This window comes from Paroedura picta, chromosome 2, assembly GCF_049243985.1.
Source record: "Paroedura picta isolate Pp20150507F chromosome 2, Ppicta_v3.0, whole genome shotgun sequence".
Taxonomy (NCBI): Eukaryota; Metazoa; Chordata; class Lepidosauria; order Squamata; family Gekkonidae; genus Paroedura; species Paroedura picta.
Window position 1 is genome coordinate 31,054,658 of NC_135370.1, and position 9,545 is coordinate 31,064,202.

Consider the following 9,545-nt stretch of genomic DNA (forward strand, 5'->3'; position numbering starts at 1 on the left):
TATTTCAATTTTAAACATTCAAACACCGTTTAGCAATGCCAAAATTAATTGTATATGTCTTGATACCTGCCCTGAGCCAACCGGGAAGGGTGGGCTATAAAATAAAATTACTTTTTCTGATTATTATTAAAATACTTTTCCTCGCCCAACATCTCCACGAGAAACGATGTAACCCTCATGTTGGACTTCTGCAATTGTGCTTCCGGCAGAAGGACGGAGATTGGAGGAATCAGTCATGTGATGGATCCATCTGGCTTTTAGCTTTCGGAAAGGAGTTTATAAGTAGTTTGTAAAGTAGTTTATAAGGCAGAGGTGTTGAGCATACTAAGTATTGGCTGTGCCTATTTGTGTGCACACAAGAAGTGGCTCGGTACAAGCTGGCAAGAGGATTGTGTTCCTGTTTCCCTCTGCGTCTATCCCTTTTCTGCTCTCCCACGTGAGAACATTGCAGGTGTCCCGCGACAGCTAACTGGGAGAATCCGATTGGTAGTCTCAGTAAGTTCAGGAGTGCCTGGTCATGTACATTTTATTTATTTATTTTATAAGTACAATTTTTTATTTTTCATGAAAGATAGAAATAGAACAGATATATAAAATATGAGTTAGTAAACATCAAGTAAGATATGCTCTACACATGTTTGCTGTAAACCCCTCCTTTACAATATTCCATTTTAGTTTATCTTCATAGGTAACTCAGGTAAGGGCCCCATTGTTCTTGGAAAGCATCTTGCGTTTTTCCATTGGCTATCAGTGTCAGTTTGGCCATCTTAGCAAAATCCACCAGTTTATTCAACCAATCCTCTATTGCAGAGGCAGCCAACCTGTGGCCCTCCAGATGTTCATGGACTACTATTCCCATGAGCCCCTGTCGGCAAACGCTGGCTGTGGCTCATCAGAATTGTAGTCCATGGACATCTGGAGGACCACAGGTCGACTACCCCTGCTCTATAGAAGGCAATTCTTGGGCTTTCCATTTTCTGACTAACCTTGCTGCCGTCGTCATGTAAAAAAATTAACTTCTAGTCTGTGCTGGGAGGCACTGCGGTGGTACGCTTAATAACATAGATTCAGGTTTCAAGGGAAAACTCAAACCCCACATTTGCAGCGTGATAGTATGAACGTTAGGCCAGAATTTGTATCCTTTTTCGCATTCCCACCACATATGAAAAAAGGAACCAGCTTTGTCGAAAATCTCAATCTCACGTACATTTTAGATGTAAAATCTCATGTATATTTTAGATGTTTCGTCTCTTGCCGATGTGTCACTCTGTCGTCGTCTAATCTGTTCCCAGCTCTTTTACCTCTTTTTCCCCCCTTCTTACACAGAGTACTTACGATTACGGGAGACAGTTACTGCAGGCGACTGTCGTTTTGTGTCAGTCTCTACGATGCACGTCTAGGTCCTCAGGAGACACGCTTCCGAAACTGAACAGAGTATGGAAACAGTTTACGATAACTTCGGAGGAGAGGGTAACTCGGCTGGAGATGGCTCTTGCGTTCCATTCGAACACGGAAAAGGTTAGTTAGTCCAGACTTGTAGTGTCTTTTTGTCACTATTTATTGCACACAAGGCCTAGCTCACGATTCAGTGGGTTCATATGACGATAACGTGAATGTTGCAGAATGGACAGGTTATTATTTATTTATTTATTTATTTAGATTTCTATACCGCCCATTTCTTTGCAGCTCTGGGCGGTTTACACAGAACATTATAACTTACATGAAACATTATGCAGACTATAACATCAAAACAACTTAAAAAAAAACATCAAAAGATTACAAAACCACAATTATAATATAATAACAATTAACAGTAACTTTGGGCGGGCGTCTGGGGGGACCAGCAGGTGTTCTGAGTCGGTCGGCTTCAAGTGAATGCCTGGTGGAGGGGCTCCCTCTTGCAGGCCCTGCGGAACTGTGGAAGTTCGGGCAGGGCTCTGATCTCTTCAGGGAGCTCGTTCCACTAGGTGGGGGCCAGGACCAATAAGGCTCTGGCCCTTGTTGAGGTCCGACGCGCTTCTCTGGTGTTTTTGAGTGGCCCAATTGAAGCAGGTCTATCTGGCTTCAGTCTGTGCGGTATCCTCATATTAACCAGAACTTGGTTCTAAGGAAATATGTGTATTATCACACTGTTATGGTTATGTCAAACAGTCCTGTAGATTTTCTTTTTATATTCCATTGTGCCATCCCATGTAGCTTAGGTCCAGCTGGTGCAAACAACTGATCCTGGGTCAGTATAATTATTGGGCTGTACTACTTGAGACTTCCAGTGGTGGTTTGTGAAATTGTCTTACAAGTAGCCCTTGTTATCTTCATCCCACTCTTCATTAAAATATATATTTAATTGCATTCAAGTGACCTAACACAGCCAAATAGACAGAAGTATTGCTGTCTTTATGCAGATTTCCACATCGCAGCCCAAATAATTAAATCTTAGAGCACTTTCAAAAGATGCTCAGATTTGGGCCACAAGTTCTTCAGGACTGGACTTTCCATAACTGGGAAGAAACCTCCATGGAGTGTTTTCAGCGTGTGTTCTTACTGTATCACCCTAAAGCAGAGGTGTCAAACTCATTCGTTACAAGGGCTGGATCTTACATAAATGTCACTTTGTTGAGCTAGGCCTTGTGTGCAATAAAATGTAATGCCAGGTACCAGAGATGATATATGACTGTTGTACATGCCCTGGGCAAAACATGGGGAGGGAGGAGATGCCCACTGAGACAATGTTGTCAGTGGTTGCTGTGGCAGCCACATTCCAGCATCAGCATGCTCTGTCAGCCATGAAGTGCCACAGGCTGTGCAGCAAAACGAAACAAATGAAGACCGGTCAATCCCACAGTCAGCAAACCGACGGCTCCTGAGCTCCAAGAACTTGTGCATTCCAAAGAAACAGACTTGCTTAACTTGATTCATTAAGGAAGATTTATTTATACAGTTTGTCCGGACATGGTAGAAAAATTCGCTCTGCTCTTTTAATGGCTCTTTGGCGACTTGACCTCACCCAGTTTTTGTTGTTTCTCAATCCAGGTTTTGCAAGAGTGTCCAGATCAGCCTGAATCTATGAATGATGTGGAGCAATTTGACGAAATTGAAGCTGTGGGGAAATCCCTTTTGGATAGATTAACCGTGCCAGTAGTTTATCCTGATGGGTACGTTGCCTGCTCTTCTGATACCTAAGCTGAACCAATCTGTATATTCCACATGAGAACATAAAAATACTGTGCCTTGCATTCATTTTGAAATTATTTCATTTATGGGGACCCAAAGCAATGGGGACCAAAAGCAGTACATCACTCAACCCAGAAGTACACCGGGCCAGGCACTGTGACTTTAGCAGTCAGTAGAATCCACCCTCTGAGGTGGAGGACATCTTGGATGGGTTTTCCCACCCATCATTCTGGAAAGAAGAAGAAGAGTTGGTTCTTATATATGTGTCTTTTTCTCTACCCGAAGGAGTCTCAAAGCAGCTTACAGTCGCCTTCCCTTTCCTCTCCCCACAACAGACACCCTGTGAGGTGGGGGAGGCTGAGGGAGCCCTGATATCACTGCTCGGTCAGAACAGCTCTATCAGTGCTATGATGAGCCCAAGGTCACTGAGCTGGAATCAAACCCGGCTCGCCAGATTAGAATCCCACATTCCTAACCACTACACCACTACACTACGAAGCTGCATGGTTATGATGAACATGTGATCCGACATAAGAAGAAAAATACAGATAGGAACACAAGAAACCGCCTTTTACAGACTTAGGTTGGTGCCTTATCCATTTCATAACTGCCTATTCAGACTTTCTCAGTGCCATGGCGAGCCCAAGGTCACCCAGGTGGCTGCATGTGGGGGGAGTGCAGAATCCAACCTGGCTCACCAGATTAGAAGTCCGCACTCCTAGCCACCACACCAAACTGGAAGCAGGAGCAAACTTATTTCCGCTTCCTGTCTCCTTGTGCGGGACAACCCCCATCTCAGTTTTCTTCCTGCCTCGAGAGGGAACGCATCTAGTCTAGGCTGCTCTGCCAGCATTTGCTTCTAATCCTTTCTATTTCTTCTCCAGCTCTTAAATGCTCCTCTCCCTCCCTCCCTTGCCAGTCAATGGAAATCACCTGTTTTATAGGTGCGTGTGTGTTTTCTCCCCGCCCTCCTTGTTTCTTTTAGTACTGAACAGTACTTTGGGAGCCCAAGCGATATGGCTTCTACAGCCGAACACATCAGAGAGAAGATAAAGCTAGTTTGTCTGAAGAAGCAGCAGCTGAGACAACCAGAAGTCTGTCCCGCGGAGAGCTAATAGTCCGGGTCTTTTTATCTCGCCAGTTCATAACATGCCCGTTTGTAACCCCAGCATGTCACTGCATTTTACACCTGGCGTAATCACTTTAAAACGCATTTCCTCCGCTATTATAAACTCTCCATCTTGTTGGGTTTTGGTTTTTTTTCCGAAGTAAACCTTATTCTACATCTTAGCAGTGTATTTCTACCAAGCCATAATTATTTAACATGCTACGAAACCATAGACTTCAAATATCGTCTAAGAAAACCCAGGAACTGAACAAGTTGCACTGAACCTTTTTGTTCTGAAGCTTTACCCGACTCGTCAGGTGCTTCTCTGCCTAAGCAGCTGACGCAAGTTTTGAATGGTGCTAAAAAGTACAAGTTCCACGCAAAAAAACAACAACAACCACCAACACACAAAAAAGAATTCTCTTCTCCAAATGATTGTAGTATTTTTAGGCTATAGGCAAGCTACCTGTTGTGTAGACAGTGGTGACCCTATGCTTCTAATTCGTCTTACTTTTTTAAATGCTCCTTTCTGATTGTGCCAATCCGCATCCCACCCATTGAATCTTGGAGTATCGATTTCAGTATAATGGACTTTTCCTCCCAGTTTGTATGGATAATGTATTGAGAACTGTTTTGTGCTGAATAAAATCCATCTTTTAAAAATCAGATCACATTTATGTATGCCTGTGTTTTCCTAGTTGTGCAGTGGAAGTTCACCAGTAAATCTGGGGAGGGCATTGTTTTCTCTGGCCTTCCAGCTTTAAGTCAAGTATTCTTCCTCTCTTTCCTGTGATGTGGAACAGGGAGAGAGAAGAAGGGTTGGTTTTTTTATACCCTGTTTTTCAGTACCCAAAGGAGTCCCAAATTGCCTTCCCTTTCTCTCCCCGCTACAGACACCCGGTGAGGTAGGTGGGGCTGAGGGAGCTCTGCAAGAACTGAGAGTGGCCCAAGGTCACCCAGCTTGGCTGCATTTGGAGGAGCGGGGAATCAAGCCCAGATCTGCAGATTAGAGGCCAGAACTCTTAACCACTGTAGTACGCTGGCTCTCGCCAAAGGAACATGGTCATTTGAAACTTCTGGGGAGAAGAGCCTCTTAATATTTGAGAGAACATGGAATAGGGGGGAACTTGTCAAACATAGTATGGGGGGGACACGTCTCCTTCTGTCTGAAATCAAGAGATGTGAGGCAAGCAAACATTTGTAGAGGGGGATGGAAGAGAGCTACCTGAGTTCAGATTCCTTTTGCCTTCACAGTATGAGTGTTAACGTTCCTTTGGCTCCTTGAGTGGTACAGCAGAACTGTGTTTCCTATCAACGTTCATCTCTAGATGCAGAGAATAAAATATTAGACTTGGAAGGGGGAAAACTCTAGTGGCAAATTAGCAAAGTTATCCATTGCTTGGATGTTTTGAATGAGGAGGAAGCTTCTTGGGACGGGTCAACCCCTCCCTAATGCTCACACTTTGTTCTCCTTGCTGCTTTACAGGGTTGTGGACTGTCAGTTGCTCGTGGCTGAGCAAGCTCAAATTAAATAGGCAATCTGTATGCGACGTCCAAACTTGATAAATGCTGCATATTGTAACGAAAAGCTTATTTAAATTAATAAGATTAAAAATTATGTGCAGACTGTATTTACTCTTCCAATCTGCAAAAGCCAAATAAAGACCGTTTTATACATAAGAATCATAATTTCATTCTCCTTTTTGACACCCTTTGCTTTGTATGGGGCAATTGCCTGCATATTTTGTTGCCCTTTGTTGTTTTTACATCATCCTTAGGGACGTAGGCTCAAAATGTTTACCACTTCGGCTCCTGGAAAGTTACAAAAGCTTTTGGAGGCACCTGAAATTGATCATTTTGGGGGCGGGGGACACAATAGGAAGAGAACACACTGTACTAGAATTTTGCCATACGCATAAACCCTTTACTGGCCAGGTACTGAAAATAACTGTCAATATTGCAAGATTTCTCCAGACACGGCGTTAATAAAACTGACTTGCAAGGAGCACAACATGGTATATCCAATGTTCTGCTAATTCACATCCAGTATTATGCTTCTTATTAGAGCCTCTTGCGGCACAGAGTGGTAAGGCAGCCGCCTGAAAGCTTTGCCCATGAGGCTGGGAGTTCGATCCCAGCAGCCGGCTCAAGGTTGACTCAGCCTTCCATCCTTCCGAGGTCGGTAAAATGAGTACCCAGCTTGCTTGCTGGGGGGGTAAACGGTAATGACTGGGGAAGGCACTGGCAAACCACCCCGTATTGAGTCTGCCATGAAAACGCTGGAGGGCGTCACCCCAAGGGTCAGACATGACTCGGTGCTTGCACAGGGGAGACCTTTACCTTTACCTTTTAAACTGCCAATCAATGAGCCTCTTGTGGCGCAGAGTGGTAAGGCAGCAGACATGCAGTCTGAAGCTCTGCCCATGAGGCTGGGAGTTCAATCCCAGCAGCTGGCTCGAGGTTGACTCAGCCTTCCATCCTTCCGAGGTCGGTAAAATGAGTACCCAGCTTGCTGGGGGGTAAATGGTAATGACTGGGGAAGGCACTGGCAAACCACCCCGTATTGAGTCTGCCAAGAAAACGCTAGAGGGCGCCACCCCAAGGGTCAGACATGACTCGGTGCTTGCACAGGGGATACCTTTACCTTTTATTATGCTTCTTTAGCATTATTTGTCCTGCTTGTTGCATTTGAGGAGGAGGTCCTGGGATCACTACAGCCCATGGAACGGGCTCTCCTGTTCCTTGCAGTCCGTTGCCCAATGCAGAGTTGCAGCCTATATGCTTCCAGGCCTTATCAGTACAGCCACCTGTGCTTGACATTTGTGGTTTTTTAATGATGTGTGCCTACTTGCAGCCCTGACTATATTTTTGCTGTGTTAAAAAAAATTTATTTGTTGAAGGGCAGACCACCATGCTCCCTTCTTAATTATGTGTCTCCCTGATGTTTTCATTTACAAAGTTTCTGTGTCAATAACTTGTTTATCAGTGCGATTTCAATTACTGTAGTTCAACTAAGCTGCTTATGTATAATTGAAATTGTCCAATATGGAATGACTTCCAGGAGCAGTCATAGCAGGCATAATCTCTGTTCTTTGGCATGAAAACCATAATTGCGCTTAAAGTATATTAATGTAATAAGCCAGTACGTTTCACTCATTTTTACAGTACATTTCCGTAATTGAAAACAAGGGTTACAGTACATTGCGAAAGATTTATGTTTGTTCTTTTTTCTCAGTGATAAAGCCATTTTTTTAGTTTAACTCTTTAAACAGAATCTGTATTTCAAAGAAAAGAACAATATTGAAGAACAAAAACATTTTTAGCACTAAGGAAGGCAAAAATGTTATGTCTCATACTGAATTGATTACGGTATACCGAGCATCTATCTGGGCTTCCTTTTTTAAAAAATGGCATGTTAATCTGGGCCCATGGAGAATTGCGCTGTTTTCTTCTCTTACAACTTTTGAAGGAAAGATTGTATTTTTGAAGGTATGAGAATGCCAGTTAGTGTCACAAATTCTGATTCATAAGAGATTGGAGCATGGTTGAAGAAAGCTCAGATACTTTATCCTACAAAGGAGCATGGAGACGTTCTCAAGCAGAACTTAAAAGTCCCTCCAGAATGCTTCTGAAGTATTGCCTTGGACAGGATGCTTCAGGAACTTTTCCATAGTTTTAATTTCATCTATCAAAGCAGGATGGCCTTCAGCTGCCACTTAGTTCTCCAAGTCTCCACTGTAGTCCAACGGTAAGGAAGCCATAGAAAATTCTCTCTTAGGTGTGCACACGTGCTTGCTAAAGTCACATTTCTGAATATTTTAATAGAGTAGTGGTGCTGGAAAGTGACGGCCATCTTCTGGAGACCCCATAGGGCAGGAGTAGTCAACCTGTGGTCCTCCAGATGTTCATGGACTACAATTCTCATGAGCCCCTGCCAGCATTTGTTCATGGACTACAATGTTCATTGTAATCCATGAACATCTGGAGGACCACAGGTTGACTACCCCTGCCATAGGGTTTTCAGGCCAAGAGAAGAACGAGGTGGTTTGTGATCCTGGTCTGCTTTGGTGGTCTCCCATCCAAATACTAACCAGGGCTGACCCTTCTTAGCTTCTGAGAACTGATACCAGGGAAGCCGGAGCCATCCAGTTCAAGGTATCTTGCACATATTTACTGAGACAAAAGTCTCATTGAGTTCAGTGGGATTTAGGCCCTAATAAGAGTGGTTAGTGTGGATGCCTTAATCCAGGCTTTCTCAACCAGAGTTTTGTGAAATGCTGGGGCTTCTTGATAGCCCTGGAAGGGTTTCCTGAATGGGTGGTAGTTAATTTTATATATATATTTTAAGTTTGTTAAATATTTATTGGGTGATATGACTACATATGGGCATGTTGACTTGCCCTCCTCCCAAAATGGCCAAAAATGGGCCTAGAGGGGGTAAGAAGAGGCCATGTTGACTTCCCCCTCCCAAAATGGCCAATGTTGTGCCTGGAGGGGAAGAGAAGATGCCCCAAATGGTTTTGTATAGTATAGAGACTTCCTGCATCAGGCATATTGTAAGGCATAAACAGAAAACATTACTATGCTTATTTTTGAACAATTAAGGCAACCTTTCTTGATTTTTTAAATACTGAGAAACCATTGAAACCTTCAGGTTTCGAAAAACTCCAGATGTGGCACAATTGTTATAATGGAGACAAAATTAATTCAGGTTTTCCAAATATTTCTTATTTATTTGTTTATGCTCTTCTGACTAAAAACTCTAGCATTACCAGTGAAGAGTAAAATGATGACCAGATTAAAATACAATTAGTAATACAGGTATAACTATAATACAACAGCTGATCTTGGACATTGACAAACACAATAACAGTACTAAATGTCAATATACATACCAATACAAATTCATCTCCATTTGCATTTCCCAATTTTTTTCCCAAATCCAAATATCATAACAGTATTTGGGATTCACTTAGACCTGTAATGTACATATATGTATGGATGAAAAAGCCGGAAAATGATGCAAGCCGATAGGAAGAAAGTTGTTTCATTTGAAATGTGTTGGAGGAGAGTTTTGCAGGTACTTCAGTCCACCAAAAAGACAAGATCAAATAAATCCTGAATTCTCTCAAGAAACTAAAATGACTAAACTGAAGCTATCGTACTTTGGCCACATCATGAGAAGACAAGAATCACTGGAAATATTGAAGGCAGCAGGAAACGAGATGGACAGACTATAAAGCAGTGGTTCTCAACCTTCCTAATG

General features: G+C 43.0%; 1 protein-coding gene across 4 annotated transcripts in view; it reads left to right on the top strand.

The window, feature by feature from the left end:
- The window catches only part of SESTD1 (SEC14 and spectrin domain containing 1), an 88,391-nt gene extending 83,446 nt beyond the window's left edge, over window positions 1-4,945 (top strand). For all 4 annotated transcript variants that reach the window (XM_077319568.1, XM_077319569.1, XM_077319567.1 and 1 more), the window contains 3 exons: window positions 1,327-1,518; window positions 3,031-3,152; window positions 4,157-4,945. In XM_077319568.1, the coding sequence (XP_077175683.1) occupies window positions 1,327-1,518; window positions 3,031-3,152; window positions 4,157-4,286 (444 nt within the window). In that variant the 3' untranslated portion in view covers window positions 4,287-4,945. The remainder of the gene's footprint in view (window positions 1-1,326; window positions 1,519-3,030; window positions 3,153-4,156) is intronic.
- Window positions 4,946-9,545: the final 4,600 nt, after the last annotated feature.